Genomic DNA, 25,551 nt, shown 5'->3' with positions numbered 1-25,551 from the left:
AGAAAGTGACCAAATACCACTCAATATGAGTATTTCCGGGGCCATAATGTTGCAAGAAGCTAAAAATTGACCTCAGACACCATTATGTATTGTAGGATGGCAACTTCTGGTTTCTGGAAAACAACTGAAAATGGCCGATTTCCGTCCAACAAGAGTATCTCCGGATCTAAAATGATACACAGCAGCTGAAATCGATCACAGACCTCATCTTGGATTCTAGGTTGGTGACTTCCGGTTCCTGGGAAACAGCCGAAAATGATCGAATAACACCCAATATGGGTGTTTCTTCATCCAGAATGACGCTCAAAGGCCAGAAATTATCTTAAATACCATTTTGAAATCCAAGATGGCGACTTCCGGTTTGTGAAAAACAGCCTAAAATAACCAAATACCATCCAATATGAGTATCTCTGGAACCAGAATGATGCAATGAGCTAACAATTGACCTCAAGCATCATTTTGAATCGCTAAATGGCAACTTCTAGGAAACAGTCGAAAATGACCGAATAATACTCAATATGAATATTTCCGTAATCAAGATGATGCATAGAAACCAAACATTGACCCTGGACACCATTATGAATTTAAAGGCGACCACTTTTAGTTTCTGGAAAACAACCAAAATAACTAAATACCTCCCAATATGGGTATTTCCGGTGTCAGATTGATGCCAGAAAATCTGCCGAAAACGACCGAATACCACCATAAATGAATATATTCAGAATTGAGGCGATGTACAGAAGCCAAAAGTCGAGGATGTTGTCATTTCGATAAAACCAATCATTTCAAACGATTTGTTACTTGACTTTGATCATATCCTTTGGCCGATTCGTCGTGCATTTGCAGACTTTAAACACATCGCAAAGAATCAATGAATTTGAAACGTTCAAATAGTACGATACCACATTTAAATTTTGTTGAGGCCACATATATTGATCAGGGCAGGTATAGTTTTAAATAGTCTTTGAAATTCTTTTCTTTCCATAACTTTTGAGCCACATATAAAATTGCTATGAAATTTGTTATTTGTAAGTTTGAGAGATGACTCGTTCGTATGACACTAGTTATGTTCTAATTAGTCATGTAATCTTTGAGATAACAGACTTTCGTTGTTTATTAACAATTTAATACATAACGGTTGCTTAAGTTCGATTATATTCAAATGAAATGGGAACGTATAGGGCAGCCAAACTTTGAAACCCCGTGTTCAATCATAATTCATCAGTTAACCCTTAAATAACCCGCTGATCTGATAATAATATTGATCAAATGGGCTGTGTAGTTTCTGAGATAATGAAGTTTCGTGATTTTCACATTTCGGTACCTTACAGACGAAGTTACATTCCGATTACAGTTAAATTCAATATGATGTTATGAGGCAGCTAGACTTAATAATTGACACTAATTTTGTGGAAATCGGGTCAGCCATCTCTGAGAAAAGTGAGTGAGTTCAAGTAGTCCTCGGAATATGTTCCTTTTCATAGCTGGATTTCACATTTTCAAACATAACAGGGAAAGTAATAGTCCGATTGCAAAACAAATCAATAGGGTCTTATGGGGTAACTAGACCTTCCATTTGACACTGATTTTATGAAAATCGGTTCAGCCATCTCCGAGAAACATGAGTGAGATTAAACAGTGTACATAACACGTTTCTTTACGTAACTTTTGAACCACGAGTTGAATCTGTAGCCGTAGCATTTATTAGTAACTTCGAAATCAACATAACTGCTGGCGCCAAGATGTAGGCTAGCTATTTCGGTACACTTGTCGCAATCCCATCGCATAATTTCTCTCTAAGTGTCAGCCGCTCACAATCCCGTCCAGACTCACTTAGCGCGATAGTCTCTAAAGAAACCTCGAAGAAAGGTTGGAAAGGGACAGATAGAGCCAATTTAAGATTCCAAAATGAAACAGCCAAGATGGCGACTTCCGGTTTGTGAAAAACAGCCTAAAATAACCAAATACCATCCAATATGAGTATCTCTGGAACCAGAATGATGCAATGAGCTAACAATTGACCTCAAGCATCATTTTGAATCGCTAAATGGCAACTTCTAGGAAACAGTCGAAAATGACCGAATAATACTCAATATGAATATTTCCGTAATCAAGATGATGCATAGAAACCAAACATTGACCCTGGACACCATTATGAATTTAAAGGCGACCACTTTTAGTTTCTGGAAAACAACCAAAATAACTAAATACCTCCCAATATGGGTATTTCCGGTGTCAGATTGATGCCAGAAAATCTGCCGAAAACGACCGAATACCACCATAAATGAATATATTCAGAATTGAGGCGATGTACAGAAGCCAAAAGTCGAGGATGTTGTCATTTCGATAAAACCAATCATTTCAAACGATTTGTTACTTGACTTTGATCATATCCTTTGGCCGATTCGTCGTGCATTTGCAGACTTTAAACACATCGCAAAGAATCAATGAATTTGAAACGTTCAAATAGTACGATACCACATTTAAATTTTGTTGAGGCCACATATATTGATCAGGGCAGGTATAGTTTTAAATAGTCTTTGAAATTCTTTTCTTTCCATAACTTTTGAGCCACATATAAAATTGCTATGAAATTTGTTATTTGTAAGTTTGAGAGATGACTCGTTCGTATGACACTAGTTATGTTCTAATTAGTCATGTAATCTTTGAGATAACAGACTTTCGTTGTTTATTAACAATTTAATACATAACGGTTGCTTAAGTTCGATTATATTCAAATGAAATGGGAACGTATAGGGCAGCCAAACTTTGAAACCCCGTGTTCAATCATAATTCATCAGTTAACCCTTAAATAACCCGCTGATCTGATAATAATATTGATCAAATGGGCTGTGTAGTTTCTGAGATAATGAAGTTTCGTGATTTTCACATTTCGGTACCTTACAGACGAAGTTACATTCCGATTACAGTTAAATTCAATATGATGTTATGAGGCAGCTAGACTTAATAATTGACACTAATTTTGTGGAAATCGGGTCAGCCATCTCTGAGAAAAGTGAGTGAGTTCAAGTAGTCCTCGGAATATGTTCCTTTTCATAGCTGGATTTCACATTTTCAAACATAACAGGGAAAGTAATAGTCCGATTGCAAAACAAATCAATAGGGTCTTATGGGGTAACTAGACCTTCCATTTGACACTGATTTTATGAAAATCGGTTCAGCCATCTCCGAGAAACATGAGTGAGATTAAACAGTGTACATAACACGTTTCTTTACGTAACTTTTGAACCACGAGTTGAATCTGTAGCCGTAGCATTTATTAGTAACTTCGAAATCAACATAACTGCTGGCGCCAAGATGTAGGCTAGCTATTTCGGTACACTTGTCGCAATCCCATCGCATAATTTCTCTCTAAGTGTCAGCCGCTCACAATCCCGTCCAGACTCACTTAGCGCGATAGTCTCTAAAGAAACCTCGAAGAAAGGTTGGAAAGGGACAGATAGAGCCAATTTAAGATTCCAAAATGAAACAGCCAAAAGAATCGTAGATTTCCGAAGTAACCCGAAGAAGTTGGCGGGACATTACGTATTTCCTGTAAGTCGTACGGAATCACCTTCCCTTATCTGAGGACTTACATTGCTCGTTCATTTCGTCCTAGTCCGCCAAGCATTTCGGAAGTGTCGCGCGTGTGTCTGTTGTCCGCGTTTTTCCTTTAAGTTTCTAATAGTAAGTCATATAATGTGAACATAGTAGAGTTGTATTAAATTTCTTTATTTTAAAATTAGATAGATTTTAGATTTTAGATTTTAGATTAGATTTCATAATGTCAATGACCCGCTCACGTGCTAATGACCCTTTGTACAATAGCCAGCCGGCTACTCACAATTTATTCGACAGCCAAGACGAACGAGAGGAAAGGGGCAGCGAAAGGCGCACCGCGCACTGGTTTTTTTCCCCATCGGACGAAATTCCCGACAGCGCTACATCGTCGGAAGACCCCCTTCTCTGCCCGGTATTCCCAAAATCCGCATCATCGTGTAACATCCTGTAGACCGGGGCCCTCCGGTGAGCTAGTGTCCGTTTCAGGTCGAGATATCTCCCTGTAAGCGGCACTAAGGAAGCGAGTTATCCCCGCCGCAGTTCATCCCCCGTCGGCGTTTGCCGACCGATCGCACGCCCGTTGCCACATGTGATCGTCATCACCAGCAGCCAGCCGTAGCCAGCAAAGCAACTAACATCATCATCAGCAGCCAGCCGTAGCAGTATCCAGTAAAGCAACCAATAGCAGCAACAACAGCGACCGTCGCAGCAGTCTCGGTGAGTCGTATCGTTCTTTCTATTGAAGAGGCCTCCTTAAAGGACGCCCTGTAGATCCTGTTTTAATTTTTCCGACTTAAGTCAGCCGCGACCGGCATGCTACCGCCGTGTCTCTAAATTTAAGGTGAGCAAATTTTGACGTGCACGCAATTATGATAGATAATATTTTATGAACGCCATCTTACCGAATTAGACACCCGGGTGCAAGCACTTGCTTAAGCCGGTGGCGTCACTGTAGATTTTTAATGAAGCAGCTGATTGAAATCAAAAGCACATGGGTCCACGAGCACAGTAGGGAATAAAAAGCACACGAACAATAGAAGATAGGCCTAGATTTAAGAAATACCAATACCAATACAATACACATTCAAGCATGCCATTAATATAAAATACAAACCTGTTTCTTTGTAGTCTCCAATAAATGGTTTATTGGTTAAACAAATCATGTAATGTGTTTACTGGAGGGATTTAGTACGTTCTAATATGTTCACGTCATTCGTATTCGTTTAGTTTGGTTCGTTGTGTCTTCCGCGTGGCGGGATTTGAATGTCGAGCAAAGCTCACTGTTCGAGATGTTTGCGCCGTCTAGCGGCAAATAGCGACTTTACGAGTTGATTATTCGTGGTCGAGCTGATGAAGTAAACGCGGATGCGGATGCGAAAAATCGGTTATTACGTAAACTATTTTCGGACGACTTGAGGGAAAATCGGGAGTATCAATCACGGTTCACTATTGATCAAGAATACGATCGGGTGTCTAGCATTGTCAATGATTTGAGAGGGAAGTTAGAGCGGGGTAAAGATACGGACCGGTGTATCTCGCGCCTCAAGAACTATGCACTGAGGGTAGCGCGGAGTTTGGCGGACGATCGCGACTCTGAAAAAATGCGTAGGGAACTCGGGAGTGAAATACGGGAAGTGTTGAACAAATATAGTGTTAGAAAAGACGAGGACCGTACGGGGAAAGTTGACGACAATCACAAGAAAGTAGAGGAGCAGAAAAATGACGAAGAAAAAGCGCAAAACGGAGCATCTGCTCAAGACCAAGCAGAATCTCAAGGCCAACAGGAAAGACCGACCAGGACAATTCCCAAGAATTCGCCGCAGAACCAAAAGGAAGAGACTACGAATTTTGAACTGCAACTTTTGAGGCATAGGCTAAAATTGTTAGAACAACAGCTAGTTGAAGCAAGGTCGTCAGCGCGAGCGACAGAAAATAACAATGATAGACGTCGGGGTCGTCAGCGAAGTTGTATCTCTACCGAATCTGAAGATTCAGACAGTGATAGTTCCTGGGTCAAAGGGGAAAATAGATTGGGGCACCATTCCAGAAGAACCGGAGAAAGGCAGTCACATCAGAGAAAAAGTACAGAAAGACAGTTTGAGCGCGAGGAGAACCGACCGTCAAACCGACGCAGCATGGACCGGCGAAGTGATAACCAAGATCGCCAAAATGGCTATCAAAGGGACAGACACAGACAGAGAACAACCCTTGGGAACGATCGGGAAGATCGGGATGAGTCAGATGATTGCGGAATACATAACGAGCGGCGGAGTGGTAACCGAAATAATAGGAGGAACGAACAAGACCACAGAGCCAGAAGAACAGATAACGATTCCGATTACAGTAGAACAGGGCAACATAGACAACGAGAGATCGAGGATTGAGAAATCCAGAATGCGGACAGAAGGATGGAAAAGTGGCATCTAACGTTCAATGGAGACTCGCGCCAAAGATCGTTGGAAGATTTTCTCCAAAAGATTCAACACTTGGCAAGAATGGATCGGATTCGTGAGGACACGCTGTTACAGAGGGTACACACGATACTGCGAGGAGAAGCCTATGACTGGTCTTTGTGTTACGCAGACGAATTCATTGACTGGCAAGACTTCGAGCAGCGAATCCGTTACATGTATGGCAATCCAAATAAGGACCAGGGAAACCGTCGTAGAATTTATGAACGGAAGCAGAACCGCAACGAAACCTTCCTATCGTTTAAAATGGAAATTGAGCGGTTGAATAAATCACTAACAACTCCGTTGGATAGTCAGAGGATTTTTGAAGTGATATGGGATAACATGCGTCCCCACTACCGCTCGAAGCTGGCGTGTAGAACAGTGAGAGACCTTCGAAAACTGGAGTACTACACATACCGAATAGATGCCAACGACCCATCACTGCGACAATCAAGGGAAGGACCAATCCGTCACACTAATGTCCACAATATCGAAGCCGAAAAGGAATCTGACGATTCATATTCCGAGACAGAAGAGCTGAACGCGTTAGACAAACGGTTCAACAGAAACCGGTAAAGTATGCCACCAGGGCAACCCAAACCACGAAGTCAACAACCGATTACGGAGACACCTCCTAACGAGGATCGACAAGGTCCAATGTGTTGGAATTGTCAGAAGCGTGGACACATTTGGCGAAATTGCAGAGAGGAGAAACGGATGTTTTGTTACCTTTGCGGTACTCCGAACAAAACAACATGGACATGTGAGAACCATCAGAGAGGAAACCGACGTACAACTGAAAATCTGTCGGGAAACTACCACGGGAATGCAATCTAGGGAACAGGAGCATTCCTTCGGCGGGAAAAGTTCCCAATTCTAGTCCATATGAGGACCCGTTTAAGCAGGTGTGTGAGGTAAAAATCCACACGGCAAGTTGTCCACACGTCAGGGTAAAAATATTTGATATAGAGCACGACGCTCTACTGGATTCGGGAGCGAGCGTATGCGTAACGAGCATTACGGATATTGCGGAGAAACATGGACTTAAACTGCAGCATAGTCCACTGAAAATTGTAACGGCTGACAAAACGATACACGAGAGCTTGGGCTATGTACAGCTACCGATGGAGTTTCGCGGAATTACAGGAGTGATACCAACGCTAGTAGTACCGCAAATTTGTCGTGAACTGATTCTGGGATATAATTTTTGGAAGTCTTTCGGAATTGAGCCAATGATGCGAAATACAGGTGGGTTTGAACCTGCCATGACGATAGGATGGGAGGCCAAGGAGAGGCCGACAGCAATCATTGAGTTCACGTTATTACCGATCGAAACACTGCCAGCGCTGAAAAACGTCGAACCAGACACAACGTTAGACATACCAGGATTAGAGCTACCTGAGCCGTCTAAAACAACCCCAGAGACTATTGAAACGGAGCACGAGTTAACGCGGAAAGAGCGGAATGATTTGGTCGAAGCAATAAAATGTTTTCCTTGTACGACAGAAAACCACTTAGGCAGAACATCGCTGATACAACACGAGATAGTACTGAGTGAGGAAGCGAGACCAAGAAGACAACCATGGTACCGGTGCTCACCGGCCATTCAAGCGGAAATGGAAGCGGAGATTGAACGATACAAAAAAATGGACGCTATCGAGGAGTGTTCGAGCGAGTGGGCTAGCGCTCTAGTCCCAGTTCGGAAAGCGAACGGTAAGCTACGAGTTTGCTTAGATTCTCGCAAGATAAACGCCTGGACGAAAAAAGATTCCTACCCAATGCGGAATATGGGGGAAATCTTTCATCGGTTGGGAAAGGCAAAATACTATTCGGTAGTGGACTTGAAAGACGCCTACTTTCAGATTCCTCTCAAAGAGGAGTCGCGAGACTACACGGCGTTTAGAACACCAAAAGGTTTGTTCCGGTTCAAGGTTTGCCCATTCGGATTGACAAACGCACCGTTTACGATGTGCCGATTGATGGACCGCGTGATCGGGTTCGATCTCGAACCGAATGTTTTCGTTTACCTGGATGACATAGTCATTGCGACGAGAACGTTTGGCGAGCACGTGCGCCTGCTTAAATTGGTTGCAGAAAGATGATGATGTGCCTGGGGTACGCGTTGACTGAAAATGGTGTATCGATCGACAACTCACGGATCTCGCCAATCCTAGATTACGTTCGACCAAAATGTGTGAAGGATGTACGGCGGTTACTTGGCCTAGCGGGGTTCTATCAGCGGTTTATTCGTGATTACAGCCGCATTGTCGCACCAATATCAGACCTGTTAAAAAAGGCGAAAGCTAAAAAGTTTGTGTGGACGGAAGCAGCGGAAACTTCGTTTGGAGAGCTTAAGGCCGCGCTGATATCCGCTCCGATTCTGGGGAATCCAGATTTCAGTCACCCATTCACCATTGAATCTGATGCTTCGGATAATGCAGTAGGTGCCGCACTGACACAGCAAATTGAAGGACAGACGAGAATCATCGCGTACTTCAGCAAAAAGCTAAGCAGCACGCAGAGAAAATATGCAAGCGTGGAGAAAGAGTGCTTGGGGGTTCTTTTGGCCATCGAACACTTTCGACATTTTGTCGAAGGCTCTCGGTTCAGAGTTATAACTGACGCTCGTAGTCTGCTATGGCTGTTTACGATCGGCGTAGAATCGGGTAACTCAAAACTATTGAGATGGGCACTCAAGATACAGTCGTATGACATAGAGTTAGAGTATAGAAAAGGTAAAAACAACATACTCGCTGATTGTTTGTCTAGGTCAGTAGAAACGATTTTCGCCGTGAACGTGGACTTGGAGCATCAAGAGTTAATGGAGAAGATTTTGAAGGACAAAGCAAATTATCCGGATTTTCGCATCGTGGATGGACAAATACTGAAATACGTGAAGGGAGGCGATAAGGTTGAAGATAAGAGATTTCAGTGGAAAAGATACCCACCGAAAACAGAACGCCTCGAAATCATCAGTAGGATCCATGAGCAGGCACACCTAGGCTACGAAAAAACTTTAGCCGCCGTGAAGGAACGGTATTACTGGTCGCGAATGAACGGGGAGGTGAGAAAGAAGTGCCAGACTTGTCTACAGTGTCAGACTAGCAAGGCCACCAACCAAAACACGACCCCACCGATGGCCGAACAGAAAAAGATTGCCCAGTACCCGTGGCAATTCTTAGCGATGGACTACGTTGGCCCGCTTCCTGCCTCAGGGAAAGGGCGTAGCACATGCCTTCTGGTTGTGACGGACTTGTTCAGCAAATTTGTGCTAGTGCAGCCATTCCGGCAAGCAACCGCTGAAACACTGGTTCAGTTTGTGGAAAACACAATTTTCCTGCTTTTTGGTGTCCCAGAAGTGATCCTTTCAGATAATGGAACTCAATTCACGTCGGGAATTTTTCAAGGTCTGTTGGCAAAGTACAACGTAACACACTGGCGCACCCCGAACTATCATCCGCAGGTGAATGACACCGAGCGAGTCAACCGCGTAATAACGACAGCAATACGAGCATCAATTCGTAAGGACCATAAAGAATGGGCAAATAATTTACAACAAATTGCTAATGCCATCCGCAACTCAGTTCACGAAGCTACTAAATATTCTCTGTACTTTGTAGTGTTCGGACAAAACATGGTGTCTGACGGTAGAGAATACCGGCACCTAAGGGATTCCACACCGGTCGGTAGTAATCATCCTAATGCGGTTGAGAGAGAAAAGCTTCTTGAAGATGTCCGTGAAAATTGAAAAGCTGCGTATAAAAAACATTCGTCCCACTATAATCTTCGGTCGAATGCAAATTGTCCAACTTACTCCGTAGGAGAAAAGGTCCTAAAGAAAAATACAGAACAATCGGATAAAGGCAAGGGTTTCAGTGCAAAGCTTGCACCAAAATACGTCCCAGCAGTGGTGAAAAGAGTGGTCGGAAGCCACTGTTGCCACTGTCTTGAGGATCTAAAGGGTAAAAGAATTGGAATTTTTCACTGCAGGTATTTGAAGAAACTCGCTTTGCAGACACCGGAAAATTAAACGAAATTTTTTTCAGCTATGAACCTCTCAGTTCACCTGTTTGGGACAATGCACCATGGTGCTTTCGCTCTGGTTGCTAGAAACATTATACCACCATTCGTGAAGTTAGCACTGTCTTTTAGACAGTGCGCCCCCACAATAACATGTATCTACTGGGGGCATCCTTGGAACATTGACTCGTTCAGGCCCAAGAAGAACTTTACGAATGTGTTGGATATAATCAATATTGATTTTCTTGAACAAGAAAGGTATAGCAAGTCTACCTGGCATTTCAAGGTGAAATGGCATATGCAATCTCCTTGTTTGATGCATTGTAGTACAAGAGTTCGTACCTCTGACCTCTAAACTAACTGACGAGACTTTGGAAAAATGAGGAAGGGGGATGTTGCCTGTGCAGGATCACCCCAATGTAAATTGTAAAAATATATTAAAAAAAATTATCGGATAAGTAATGTTAGTTGTAGTTCACAATGTTTCTTATCCTATGATAGTACTTAAAATTATCGTATATTTGATCAAAGTATATTGTATATTATTCTATTTATTAGTAGTAATTTATTTGTTGTTTATATTTATGTTAATTTGTTAGTTACTTATATTAATGTTAATTTATTTTTCTATTTACTTAAATTAATGTTAATTTATTTTGCTATTTATTTTTATTCATGGTAAATTATTTAGTTTCGTTATTTAGAGGTTGGGTTTTTGGGTTAAACTTAGAAATAAAAATATGGCAATTTTCGTTCCACCGGCCAATTTTGATGTCGGGGTAAAATCTGTATCCTTGGGTTTAGCCGTCAATCCGATTGTTCCTGAAAGTAAAGGAAAAAAAAACACAATCAGAAATTCCGGACTACTTCGTGATTAGGGCGAAACCAGATAGGAAAACAAGCAAGGATTCGCCCTTATCACGAAGTAGTCCGGAATTGTTCACACCAACCTGTTTCACCAGAAGTCAACTTTCCTCCGTCAAATTCCAAACGAATGAGGGATAGTTGGCAGGTCCATCCACTAGCCATGAGATAATGCAGATGCAGCTACTGCTCGTCCAGTTTATCAATCCGGTCGTATCAGCAACGTAAACATTGTTTACGTTTTGCAGTCGACATAAATTCAGTCTGCAAATAGAAAATAATAATCAGAATATATTCAGTAACTTACCTGGTATATTGTGGCCAGTAATTTTGCGAAATGTAGAGCCAAATTAATGAATATTTACCGGCTTAAATTCCGATCCGCTGCAGTGCCTGTTAGCACACCACACATTACAGTATTCAATCTAGCATTATTTTGACGTTTCTCTTGATTCGTGTTGGTAGTTAGTTGTATGCAATGAGTATAAAAGAGAGGTGAGGAGAAAACCTACTAACACTTGCACGCGCCCCTCTGCTTGCCCCCTTCTGCCCAGAGATGATGCCAAATAGTGACGTAGCTATTTGAGTTTACCATTGAGTTCGTCTAGTTGTTTACATTTGAAGCATTTACTAATCCTAGGAAAATGCGCTCTCCTCCTCACCTCTCTTTTATGCTCATTGAGTTGTATGCGTGAGACGAGTGGAGCTTTAATAGGGGTTTTCACATTTTAATTTTTAATTGTATTTCATGTTGCCGATGTGGTTCGGTGTGGAAATATAATAAATAATTGCGTCGAGGGATTTGGAGATATATTTGTTGATCAAGATTATTTGATGTATGTTTATACCAGACCAACTCGATGCAGGGTTTGAGGGAAAATTATGCAGGATTTGCCTTAGCCGAAATATCGGCGTTGGAATCGCTGTAGTTTCATGATGTATGTACGGTTTGTCAGAAAGAGAATTCTTCAGGGAGAAGCCTTGGAGTCTCATGATAGGCAAACCAGTTGGCGAATTCGGGAATAGGGATACTTTTCCAACGTTGGGATTGGAGTAATCCTGAAGTCCAATGAGCCGTATTTAGGTATGGATTATTGTAGTGTATTATGTCTTTGTGAGTCGTAAGAAACACATTGGGATTATGGAGAATTTTATGGTCGGTATGTTTGACTTTTTTTGAATTTAGTTTGAAGTCTCAACAGCAATAACTTAAATACCAACATGGTCGACAGAAATGTTTTAAAATGTTCAGTATTTTCGATTTTGTTAGTGAACCAAGGATTAGCTTTAGTATTATTGTATATTGTTTACCCTATGTAGTTTTTTTTTGTGGAGAAATTGTTTTCGTATGGGAATAAAAAGGTCCCTTACGAAAATTTGGTTGTTATCCAACAACCAAATTTTCGTAAAACAAGTGTGGTGTTATGTAGCCGTAGCATTTATTAGTAACTTCGAAATCAACATAACTGCTGGCGCCAAGATGTAGGCTAGCTATTTCGGTACACTTGTCGCAATCCCATCGCATAATTTCTCTCTAAGTGTCAGCCGCTCACAATCCCGTTCAGACTCACTTAGCGCGATAGTCTCTAAAGAAACCTCGAAGAAAGGTTGGAAAGGGACAGATAAAGCTAATTTAAGATTCAAAAATGAAACAGCCAAAAGAATCGTAGATTTCCGAAGTAACCCGAAGAAGTTGGCGGGACATTACGTATTTCCTGTAAGTCGTACGGAATCACCTTCCCTTATCTGAGGACTTACATTGCTCGTTCATTTCGTCCTAGTCCGCCAAGCATTTCGGAAGTGTCGCGCGTGTGTCTGTTGTCCGCGTTTTTCCTTTAAGTTTCTAATAGTAAGTCATATAATGTGAACATAGTAGAGTTGTATTAAATTTCTTTATTTTAAAATTAGATAGAGTCGAATAACGTGTGCAAATAGTTTCGCCAATTCAATGAAGTGTGCGAGAAAATTCAGATAGGTAAATGTGCTCATTTCATAATGTCAATGACCCGCTCACGTGCTAATGACCCTTTGTACAATAGCCAGCCGGCTACTCACAATTTATTCGACAGCCAAGACGAACGAGAGGAAAGGGGCAGCGAAAGGCGCACCGCGCACTGGTTTTTTTCCCCATCGGACGAAATTCCCGACAGCGCTACATCGTCGGAAGACCCCCTTCTCTGCCCGGTATTCCCAAAATCCGCATCATCGTGTAACATCCTGTAGACCGGGGCCCTCCGGTGAGCTAGTGTCCGTTTCAGGTCGAGATATCTCCCTGTAAGCGGCACTAAGGAAGCGAGTTATCCCCGCCGCAGTTCATCCCCCGTCGGCGTTTGCCGACCGATCGCACGCCCGTTGCCACATGTGATCGTCATCACCAGCAGCCAGCCGTAGCCAGCAAAGCAACTAACATCATCATCAGCAGCCAGCCGTAGCAGTATCCAGTAAAGCAACCAATAGCAGCAACAACAGCGACCGTCGCAGCAGTCTCGGTGAGTCGTATCATTCTTTCTATTGAAGAGGCCTCCTTAAAGGACGCCCTGTAGATCCTGTTTTAATTTTTCCGACTTAAGTCGGCCGCGACCGGCATGCTACCGCCGTGTCTCTAAAATATAAGGTGAGCAAATTTTGACGTGCACGCAATTATGATAGATAATATTTTATGAACGCCACCTTACCGAATTAGACACCCGGGTGCAAGCACTTGCTTAAGCCGGTGACGTCACTGTAGATTTTTAATGAAGCAGCTGATTGAAATCTAAAGCACATGGGTCCACGAGCACAGTAGGGAATAAAAAGCACACGAACAATAGAAGATAGGCCTAGATTTAAGAAACACCAATACCGATACAATACACATTCAAGCATGCTATTAATATAAAATACAAACCTGTTTCTTTGTAGTCTCCAATAAATGGTTTATTGGTTAAACAAATCATGTAATGTGTTTACTGGAAGGATTTAGCACGTTCTAATATGTTCACGTCATTCGTATTCGTTTAGTTTGGTTCGTTGTGTCTTCCGCGTGGCGGGATTTGAATGTCGAGCAAAGCTCACTGTTCGAGATGTTTGCGCCATCTAGCGGCAAATAGCGACTTTGCCCGTGATGATAACATCAAGGTATGGGTGATCCCTTACCGTAAGCTTTTATTGAGTTCACTTTGGTATTGAAGATTTCTGCTGGCTGATAAAAGGGTTTTCTACCTGCATTTGGAGCCTTGAATTTATTAGCCTATCTGGTCCGATCCTGATTCCTTTTCTTCATGGCAACTTTGACTGACCCTTGGGGGAGTCTCACCGGGCAAACATAGCGTGGCGTGCAGTCTCCTAACGGAGTGGCGCTTAAGCTGCACGCTGATTAGGGATCGACCAGGGCTGGCTACAAATCGTTATAAAATTCGAAAGTTAAGGGTATTTCAGATAGCCCGTTCATTTGAAACCAATTTTGTTCAAATCGGTTGTGTAGTTTTTGAGATAATGATGTTTCATGATTTTTACATTTTGATACATAACCTCTAAACCAAAAATCCGATTACAATAAAATTGAATAGGGTCTCATGGGACAACAAGATCTTTCATTTGCAATTAATTTCATGAAAATCGGTCCAGCCATCTCTGAGAAAAGTGAGTGAGAATAAAATTCTGCACATACACACACACACTCACACACACATACAGAAAATGCTCAGCTTGTCGAGCTGAGTTGAGTGATATATGCCATTCGGCCCTTTGGAGCACTTTTATACTTTCGGTTTTGCAAGTGATTGCTATACCTTTCTAGGAGAAAGGCAAAACCTAAATTAATCCACCTAGCGGTCAGACCCAGCCTTTCTCATTCAAACTTTTATTTGTAAAAATAGATTTACATAAACGCTTCAATCCAATAAATGTATATTCAATCTTTAGGTTCTAAAATATTGATGTTGTAATCTATACATATAAAAATGCAGTCCAGTCTGTCTGTCTGTCTAATCCATATAGGCTGGGCCGGATTTAAACGCTGGGAGGCCCGTGGCAAATTTGTCTGTGAGGCCCTCTTTTCTTAAAACATTTATGAGTAACGTTCTGAAAGGTGACGAGCAAAAAAAAGGTCGCCCCAGGACTATGGGGGCCCCTTGAATCGGGAGGCCCGGGGCATTTGCCCCCTTTGCCCCGCTTAAAACAGGGCCTGCATATAGGCTCGAAAACTACCGAACCGATCGACGTGAAAATTTGTATGTAGGGGTTTTTGGTGCCGATAAAGGTTCCTATGATAGTTTGAGACCCCTCCCTCTTCTGGAAGGGAGGGGTCCCATTCAAATAAAACATGAATTTCTGTACAACTCAAGAACAAACCAAGCAAATGAAACCGAATTTGGCATGTGGAAGTTTTAAGGGGTAACAAATATGTCCATAATAGTTGAACGCCCCTCTTTTTTCTGGAAGGGAGGGGTGCCATACAAATGAAACACAAATTTCTGCATATCTCGAGAACTAACCGAGTAGATGGAACCAAATTTAGCATGTGAATGTTTTAGGGGTAACAAATATGTCCATAATGGCTCGACACCCCTCTCTTTTCTGGAAGGGAGAGGTTCCATACAAATGAAACACAAATTTCTGCACATCTCGAGAGCTAACCAACTAAATGGAACCAAATTTGACAGGTGGATGTCTTTAGTGATAACAAATTTGTTCCATAATTGACCTCAGGCAAAATTTTGGATTGTAAGATGGCAACTTCCGGTTTCTGGAAAACAGCCAAAAATGGCCGATTTCCTCCCAATACAATAATATCCGGATCTAGAATGATACACAGGAGCTAAAATCAATCGAAATTGTTTTCAAATGCCATCATTAAATCCAAAATGGCGACTTCCGGTTTCGGAAAAACAGCGGCAAACGACCAAATACCACCCAATATGGGTATTTCCAAGACCGTAATGATGCACTGGAGCCACAAATCAACTTCAGACAACATTGTAAAATGGCAACTTCCGGTTTCTAGAAAACTCAGGCCGTTTTCTAGAAACCGGAAGTTGATATCTTACAATGTTGTCTGAAGTCGATTTGTGGCTTATGAAGTTTGTTATTTGTAAGCTTGAGAGAAGACTCGTTCGTATGACACTAGTTATGTTCAAATAAGTCATTAAGGTTGTATTCGGTCATTTTCAGCAGATTTTCTGGCATCAATCGTACACCGAAAATACCCATATTGGGAGGTATTCAGTTATTTTGGTTGTTTTCCAAAAACTAAAAGTGGTAGTCTCTAAATTCAAAATGCTGTCCAGAGTCAATGTTTGATTTCTATGCATCATCTCGATTACGGTAATATCCATATTGAGTATGATTCGGTCATTTTCGAATGTTTTCTAGAAGTTGCCATTTAGCAATTCAAAATGGTGCCTGCGGTCAACTGTTTGCTCATTGCATCATTCTGTTTCCAGAGATACTCATATTGGATAGTATTGGTTTATTTTGGGCTGTTTTTCACAAACCGGAAGTCGCCATCTTGGATTTAAAATTGGTATTTAAGATAATTTCTGGCCTTTGAGCGTCATTCTGGTTGAAGAAACACCCATATTGGGTGTTATTCGATCATTTTCGGCTGTTTCCCAGGAACCGGAAGTCGCCGACATAGAATTCAAAATGGGGTCTGTGGTCGATTTCAGCTGCAGTGTATCATTCTAGATCCGGAGATACTCATGTTAGACAGAAATCAGCCATTTTTGGCTGTTTTCCAGAAATCAGAAGTTGCCATCCTACAATTCATAATGGTGTCTGAGGTAAATTTTCAGCTTCTTGCAACATTCTGGCTCCGGAGATACTCATATTGGGTGGTATTTGGTCACTTTGGATTGGTTTTCAGGAACCGAAAGTCGTCATTTTGTACTTTAAAATTGCCTGTGAAATCAATTTCTGACATCTGGGCGCAATTCTGGTTTCGAAAACATTCATATTGAATGGTATTTGGTCATTTCCGGCTGTTTGCCAGACACCGGAAGCCACCATCTTAAAATTCAATATTGTGTCTGTGATCAATTTTTAGCTTCTGTCCATCTTTCTGGTTCCGGAGATACTAATATTTAATGGAAGTCGGCCATTTCAGGCTGTTTTGCAGAAACCGGAAGTTGCCATCTTACAATTCAAAGTGTTGTCTGAAGTCGATTTTTGGCTCCACTGCATCATTACAATTCCGGAAATACCCATATTGGGTGGTATTTGGTCGTTGGCCACTGTTTTTCCGAAACCGGAAGTCATCATGTTGGCATTTGGAGACAATTTCTGGATTTTGACGTCATACTGGTTAAAGAAACACTCATAAAACAATATCGCACGCTTAGCCTTGGGGCTAATACCGGTCTCGATCAACTAGATCAGTTGAGAGAATTCGTTATCGATATTGTTTTTGGCATATTTTGCATGTGTAGGATGAGTACAACAATACACCGTTCCCCAGTGCTGAGGCGATAAAATTTCCAGCTCGAAAAGATCCTCGACTCGATCGAGAATTGAACCCGATATCACAACCGTGTGGGAGAGCAAGTCGACCGACATCGCTAACCACAGAGCCACGGGGACCACAAAGAAAGAAACACTCATATTGGATGGTATTTCATCATTTTCAGCTGTTTTTAATAAACCGGAAGTCGCCATCTTAGATTTCAAAATGGTATCTGTGGTCGATTTTAGCTTCTGTGTATCATTCTAGATCTGAATATTACTATATTGAGTGGAAATCGGCCATTTTTGCCTGTTTTCCAGAAACCGGACGTTGCCATCTTACAATCCAAAATGTTGCCTGAGGTCGATTATGGAACATATTTGTTACCACTAAAAACATTCACCTGCCAACATGTGCTTCCAGAAGAGGTAGGGGCGTCGAACCATTATGGACATATTTGTTACCTCTAAAAACATTCACATACCAAATTTGGTTGTATTTTCTTGATTAGTTTTTGAGCTCCGCGAAATTTGTGTTTCATTTGTATGGGACCCCTCCCTCATAGAAGAGGGAGGGTGTCGAACCATTATGGACATATTTGTTACCCCTAAAAACATTCAAATGCTAAATTTGGTTCCATTTACTCGGTTAGTTCTCGAGTTGTGCAGAAATTTGTGTTTCATTTGTATGGCACCCCTCCCTTCCAAATGAAGGAGGGGTGTCAAAACATTATGGGCGTATTTTTTACCACTGAAAACATTTACCTGCCAAATTCGGTTCCATTTTGTTTATTAGTTCTCGAGGTGTGCAGAAATTTGTGTTTCATTTGTATGGAACCTCTCCCTTTCAAAAAAGGGAGGAGCGTCCAACTTTTATGGATATATTTGTAACCCTTTAAAACATCCACATACCAAACTCGGTTTCATTTGCTTGGTTTGTTCTTGAGTTGTGCAGAAATTTATGTTTCATTTGTATGGGACCCCTCCCTACCCTCCCTTCTCAAATTGTCATAAGAACCTTTATCGGCACCAAAAACCCCTACATACAAATTTTCACGACGATCTGTTCGGTAGTTTTTGAGTTTGTATGGATCAGACAGACAGACAGACCAGACTGCATTTTAATATGTATAGATAACATATTTTAGAACCTAAAGAGTGAATATACATTTATTGGATTGAAGCGTTCATGTGAATCTATTTTTACAAATAAAAGTTTGAATGAGAAAGGCTAGGTCTGACCGCTAGGTGGATTAATTTAGGTTTTTTAAATTTACCCAGAGATGAAGAACATCATAACGAACAAACTGGCGTTCACCGTTTTGATGGTATTTTTTGTTTGATAATAACGGTCTGCAGGAGCACCGCGCTTATACTTACTCTTTATGTCTTTCTCATTTTTAACGCGCAATATGTAACTGTAGTACTATTACAATTCAATCTTCGAAAACTTCCAGTTTGTTAGTGAGACCGTTTATTTTCATTGTCGAAACATATTAATAAACGATTAAATACAATTATTTACAAAACAATATCATAGCCTCTCTTCAAAAAGAACAGTTTCTGCACTATTTCCCATTGAATTTCGCGGAACTTTTTGAGCTTCTTCTCTAGGTGGGATAGCAGCAAGCTCTTTCTGGCTGTAGTGTGCTACTATGGCCGCACCAAAACTATCACCGAGAACATTCACTACCGTTCGGAACCGATCCCTAGAAAAAAAAAATATATATATATATATATGTATATATATATATATATATATATATATATATATATATATATATATATATATATATATATATATATATATATATATATATATATATATATATATATATATATATATATATATATATATATATATATATATATATATATATATATATATATATATATATATATATATATATATATATATATCTTAGTAGTCTGTTTTAGTGAACCTTACAGCAACCAGTCAACAGCAATAATAAGCGAAACATCCTCGGCCGGCAGTCCAACCGTATCCAACACCATAACTAATGTAACCAGTCCAGCTTGAGGAATGCCTGCCGCTCCTATACTAGCTGCAGTCGCAGTAATACTTATAGCAACTATGTCGCCGAACGATAACGGGAGACCTGTAATTGAACATTCAATATTGGTTAACTATCTAACCAAAAGATTGCCAATTTTATTTTTAAAATGACGGGATTTTTACCGTTAAAACTAACCCCTCAATTGTGCAATGAAGATAGCTGCTACTGCTTCATAGAGCGCTGTACCATCCATATTAATTGTTGCTCCTATTGGTAAAACGAATCGAGAGACTCGAGGATCAATATGATTTTTTTCTTCCAAACACTGCATCGTAACAGGCAACGTAGCCGAACTGGATGATGTCCCAAAGGCAGTAGCTATAGCTTGCCCCATATTGGCAATAAATCGTGCGGGGTTTTTCCGAGTTAAAATGAATAATATACTTGGCAATATTACAAAGCCGTGGAACAGGATTCCTCCAGCGGTTACGGCAAAATACAACCCTAGTTTCCCAAAAACAACACCAAGATCATCCATTTCCAAAAGTTTGGCAGTTATTAAAAACAGTACTCCAAGTGGTGATAACCTACAAAGAAAAAATAGGCATGTTATCATATTATAGGATTGGTGCGACTGCAGCGTTTTGAGATTTCTATTTGGGAATTGCAAATGCTAATAAATCAGCAGTAAATTGTTTTCCAGCTTCTGCAACAGATACTTCGAGTTCTACTGTCTCCCTAGGCGATATCCATAAATTACGTAACGCTAAAAACCCGATTTTTGGACCCCCACCCCCTCATATGTAACGAAACGTAACGCCAACACCTACCCCTCCGTAAAAATTACGTAACGCTGCAGAAGCTTTTCCTTGATACAAATGTTCGTTTTTTGAGAGTCTCTCCAGACATTTTTCGTTACGTAACGCTGAACTCACTCCCCCCCTCCCCTGTGTAACAAATCGTAACGCTCAAGGATACCTCCCCTCCCCCCTATGGGCGTTACGTAATTTATGGATGCGCCCTAGACAGCAGTCTCAAAATTATGATTTCTCAAAAGAGTAAGTCTATATTAAATCTCTTTCTGTAAATCTTTTAAATAGTTTTAAAAGCAGATTTACGGGAACGTTGAAATTAACGTCTACGGTAATTTTTCAAACGATCTAGGAGTTTAAAATTTTCGTTAATTATTGGTGAACCAAATTTCACTTGTACTTTTGGAACTTTTTGGACTGCTTTCCGGATAGTCCAAGCACTACAAGGGGAGATAATCATCGAAGTAAGTCATGGAAACTATCATTAAAAATTCTTACTGATAACTATCATTAATTTTTACTCGTTACTGATTACTATCAGTAAATATCAGTAATTTGCATTTAAGTTTTAAGCAAATTATCGACGCTACATCTGTTGTTAACGTTGCTTTATTCAATTGTACTTTTAGTTCAAGCATGGCTCGACATTGCTTTTCGTTAACGGTATTGCATATGTTTGGTGATTTAGGTTTACATTAGAGAAATCCAATCCAATCTGTATTGTTCATTTTGATAAAAACTAGTCAATCGCCAAAAATTGTATTATTTCGCTTTCGGACACAAGAGCTTTCGAATGCCGCAAAGAGCGCTCCCATCTCACACAAGTAATTCTCTAGCCCCCACTCAGAATTTTTCACAGAAAGTATTCTACATAGGTCTATTTCATACTTCTTCTCAACCTGCGGAGAGAAGCTTTTAAGTAATATGGCGATTGAAAACGGGGCTTAGTAAGGTCAGCACGCAGAATGGATTTTCATATCTAGCTCTACTCAATACTGAAACAGTTTTGCTAAAAGGGGTTGGCGCTGATACTTTGTTTAAGATTTTCAATTCATTAGTTCGGAGATCCAATCCAGATTGAAGTGATCTTTTTCATTGTATTTGTTTTTTTTTATCGTTACGACACTTTGTTATACAATATTCAATGCCTCAATGCCTCTTGATAGGTAACACAACAGGTACGCAACTGACCCCTCCTGAGCCGAAAAAATGGAAATATTTTTACCTGCCATTTCGCAAGATCTAAACCGAATTCGATCGAACCTTTTTCAAAAGATCGCAAAATTATCATAGTTTGTGAAACAGTAGGAGACATTTCGAAATTTTCCGTTGTTCCAGATTTATCAAGAGGAACCATGGGGTAAGTACCCTTCCACTACTGGCCGAGTTCCGTGAATGGTTGCGAAACCTAGTTCGCGGCGTATCAAAGAACTCGGACAAGAACGACCATTAGTCGTCCAAGTGGCCGAATACCGATCGCTAACAGCGTTGTTTTGCAAAAACTTAAAGTTTGATATGCCGTGAGCAAGGTTTTGCTACCGTTTTCAATTTTTCACAGAAAGTATTCTACATAGGCCCATTTCATACTTCTTCTCAACCTGCGGAGAGAAGCTTTTAAGTAATACGGCGATTGAAAACGGGGCTTGGTGAGGTCAGCACGCAGAATGGATTTTCATATCTAGCTCTACTCAATACTGAAACAGTTTTGCTAGAAGAGGTTGGCGCTGATACTTTGTTTAAGATTTTCAATTCATTAGTTCGGAGATCCAATCCAGATTGAAGTGATCTTTTTCATTGTATTTGTTTTTTTTTTGTTACGACACTTTGTTATACAATATTCAATGCCTCAATGCCTCTTGATAGGTCACACAACAGGTACGCAACTGACCCCTCCTGAGCCGAAAAAATGGAAATTCTTTTACCTGCCTTTTCGCAAGATCTAAACCGAATTCGATCGAACCTTTTTCAAAAGATCGCAAAATTATCATAGTTTTTGAGACAGTAGAATACATTTCGAAATTTTCCGTTGTTTCGGACTTATCAAGGGGAACCATGGGGTAAGTACCCTTCCACTACTGGCCGAGTTCCGTGAATGGTTGCGAAACCTAGTTCGCGGCTTATCAAAGAATTCGGACAGGAACGACCATTAGTCATCCAAGTGGCCGAATACCGATCGCTAACAACGTTGTTTGCAAAAACTTAAAGTTTGATATGCCGTGAGCAAGGTTTTGCTACCGTTTTCAATCTGGCCCTTGTCTCTGGAAGGGTACTTACCCCACGGTTCCCCTTTGATGAATCCGGAACAACGGAAAATTTCGAAATGTCTCCAACTGTCCAAAAAACTATGATAAATTCGCGATATTTTGAAAAAGGTTCGATCAAATTCGGTTTAAATCTGGCGGAATGGCAGGTAAAAGAATTTTCATTTTATTCAGGCTCTGGAGGGGTCAGGTAAAGAAGTGTTAACCAAACCTCAAAAAGGGACCATGAGCACAAAAGCCGATTCCCTGAAGTAATACCTCACGGTAGTACCTGGGAGCATACAGTATTTGGAGACTTCCCGGGGTCCCGGGAAATAAGAAAAAATGCAAATTTTTATTTCCCGTACAGAATATGGTTGCCACGGCTTGAAAATCAAAAAAAAAAACAGTAGTATTTTCACGACATCAAATAAAAGTACTATCTTCTCGTCATCGAATACCGTGTACTGCTTTGTGCCAAGGAATTATTGGGAATAAAAGTTCTGCTTTTAACGCCCAAGTAACACACAAAACATGTTAGACAAAAATTTACAATGACCGTAGTCATATAGGAGTACTATAAGCGCAATTGCAAACTTATGTTGTTATATTTTTGTTCTCGAGATGTTCTTTCATAGTATAATTGTGTCTCTAAACTATTGAATATAAACTGCCGCTGTTTGTCCGTAACTTATGTTTATGATGCTATTAAAACTGCACAGAAAACAACTTAAAATACATTATTTACGAATAGTTGTTTTTCACCAGTGATTCAATCACATTTCGAAAACAAGCTCGAACAATAACTATTGCATGAATGGCACTTGTTTTCAAGTTGTCTTCCAGATGCTTGCACTATTAGAAAAACTGTGTATAAAATACCGGGACAGCCGCGCCTGTTCAATATTACACGCCTAATAATAATACTACGTACCTACAAAGTGCTTTTCCTATGATTGATATTAGTATTCAGCAACCAACGCAAAATTACTTGATCAAATTGTTATTAATATATTTGAACCATTTCAATAAAACTATTCGAGGTGGGTAAAAATGTGCTATGAAAAGATAAACAAAACGCTTGCAGTGCAACCAATATCACTTCATTTTTTGTTGCCGTATATCTAACAATGTTCTCTAGTTTTGTTATATTTTAAGTCTAGATAACGTTGAAACTATGCGAAAACAATTTTATTATTCAAGCTACAGAAACAATCCATTTTGAAAGGCTGTACATTGCTTTTTATGCCATTGACGACACGATTGTCGATCTAGTCGCACTGCGCATAACACCACATTTGCGCATGCGCTGGGTAAATGTTGTCATAGCAACGCATTTGCGCATGCGCTTTGTTGTGGCGGATTCTGACCCACGAATGCGCGAATTTCTTTATTCCACTGGGTCAGTGCAGATCTACCCAAGAAAACAGAAACGACATTGCGATTTACTACGCATGTAAGAAGGAGATGCCAGATAGTTGTTTACGAACTAAGCCGATGCGGTGGTGGGCTAAATTGACTCTTCGCAATTGAATAAATCAGCGAACATTCTGTAATGCATAATTTTTTTTTCACTGATTGACAAATAGAAAACGGTATCCAATGAATGGCGCATGATTTTTTCAGAAGTAAAACACAATGTTACCATGAAGTTTGACGCGCACGTAGAACTTTGTATTCCAAGCATCCAAACGTTGATCTAATATTGTTTTTTATTTGATTATTCGAAACGCCATAATCACTATTTTTTATTGTTACTAATACAAATAAGCTCCGTTCTACAATATTTTTATTTTGAAGTTTTATGCTGACGGCAAAGATGTTTTGATCAGTTAGCAATTACAACTTGAAAATAAACTGTTTTGAACGTTTTCTTACCGTATTGGTACTCGAGATGTATTTTGCAGCTTCCGCTAAAGTCCGATTAATCAAATGAAATGGAAATGTATAGGGCTGCCAAACTTCGAAACTTCGTGTTCAATCATTATAATTCATCAGTTAACCCTTAACTACCGTTCAAAAAATCGGTTGTGTAGTTTCCGAGTAAATGCCGTTTCGTGTTTTTCACATTTCGATACATCACAGACGAAGTTACAGTACGATCGCAATAAAATTCAATAGGGTGTTATGAGGCAGCTAGAATTTTCATTTTACACTAATTTCGTGGGAATCGGTTCAGCCATCTCTGAGAAAAGTGAGTGAGTTTAAGTAGTTTTCGGAATATGTTCCTTTTCATAGCTGGATTTTACATTTTTAAACATAACAGGCAAAGTAATAATCCGAGTGCGAAACAAATCAATAGGGTTATATGGGGTAACTAGACCTTCCTTTTGACACTGATTTTATGAAAATCGATTCAACCATCTCTGAAAAACATGAGTGAGATTAAACAGTCTTCAGAAAACTTTTCTTCTCATTTTGAACCACAAGTTCAATCTTTATAAAATTCAAAAGTTTAGAATATTTCCATCTCTGAGAAAAGTGAGTGACAATAAAAAGTTGTACATACACACACATATACACACACACATATATATACACACATGCAGAAAATTCTCAGCTTGTCGAACTGAGCCGAGTGATATATATTATTTCATACCTTTGGTTTTGCCAGCGATTGCTATACCTTTCTAGGAGAAAGTCAAAAATGAAAATGCATGCAATACATGCAGTGTACGATGTATTCAATGATCCAGTGAAATTACTAATGCTAACCCCAAATGCTGAATTCCAATGGAGTCTAATTAGAAGATGTTGTGGGCCATTCACAGAAACTGATAAAACACGGTAAATTTTCCTTGCACCACTTCTAAACAACCAAAGCTTTATGCGCTGAGGCTGAATTTGTTGAAAGCGGGAACTTTTATTTGATGACGTGAAGATAGTACTTTTTGTTGATTTTCTAGCTTTTGTCGATAAATATCAGTGGCAACCTTTTTCTGTTGGATATTGCTCCCCACACCATCTTAGCTGAAGCATTCTGGAATCGTTCCACTTCTCTCTAATAGGCTGTTATATCCTGAAGACATGCTCCATACACGTGATCATGCTGCTTGCTCAAAACAGCCTCCGAAATAAATATGTTTTGCCTTTCTCCTAGAAAGGTATAGCAATCTGGAAAAACTGGAAAAACCAAAAGTATAAAAGTGCTCCAAAGGGTCGA

The 25,551-nt window shown here is 40.3% G+C and overlaps 2 protein-coding genes and 1 long non-coding RNA gene across 5 annotated transcripts in view; 1 reads left to right on the top strand and 2 right to left on the bottom strand.

Annotated features, from left to right (window-relative positions):
• Positions 1-5,162: 5,162 nt before the first annotated feature.
• On the top strand, positions 5,163-5,945 carry LOC129716895 (pre-mRNA-splicing factor CWC22 homolog). Its single transcript, XM_055666739.1, has one exon. The coding sequence runs from the start codon at positions 5,163-5,165 to the stop codon at positions 5,943-5,945; it is 783 nt and encodes a 260-aa protein (XP_055522714.1).
• A 4,585-nt stretch (positions 5,946-10,530) lies between these two features.
• On the bottom strand, positions 10,531-11,354 carry LOC129725750 (uncharacterized). The gene is made up of 3 exons (XR_008728167.1): positions 11,264-11,354; positions 10,985-11,162; positions 10,531-10,856 (listed from the first exon to the last, which is right to left on the bottom strand). It is a non-coding gene; the product is annotated as an uncharacterized LOC129725750 (long non-coding RNA).
• A 7,415-nt stretch (positions 11,355-18,769) lies between these two features.
• LOC129725738 (excitatory amino acid transporter 3-like) overlaps positions 18,770-25,551 on the bottom strand; it is a 97,590-nt gene continuing 90,808 nt past the window's right edge. For all 3 annotated transcript variants that reach the window (XM_055681889.1, XM_055681899.1, XM_055681906.1), the window contains exons 3-5: positions 19,532-19,923; positions 19,267-19,438; positions 18,770-19,027 (exon numbers count right to left, since the gene is read on the bottom strand). In XM_055681889.1, coding sequence (XP_055537864.1) covers positions 18,853-19,027; positions 19,267-19,438; positions 19,532-19,923 — 739 coding nt within the window. In that variant the 3' untranslated portion in view covers positions 18,770-18,852. The remainder of the gene's footprint in view (positions 19,028-19,266; positions 19,439-19,531; positions 19,924-25,551) is intronic.

The sequence above is a fragment of the Wyeomyia smithii genome, chromosome 1 (assembly GCF_029784165.1).
Source record: "Wyeomyia smithii strain HCP4-BCI-WySm-NY-G18 chromosome 1, ASM2978416v1, whole genome shotgun sequence".
In the NCBI taxonomy this organism is placed as follows: Eukaryota; Metazoa; Arthropoda; class Insecta; order Diptera; family Culicidae; genus Wyeomyia; species Wyeomyia smithii.
The sequence above is the reverse complement of the archived record's forward strand: the minus strand, read 5'-3'. Positions and strand labels throughout refer to the sequence as shown.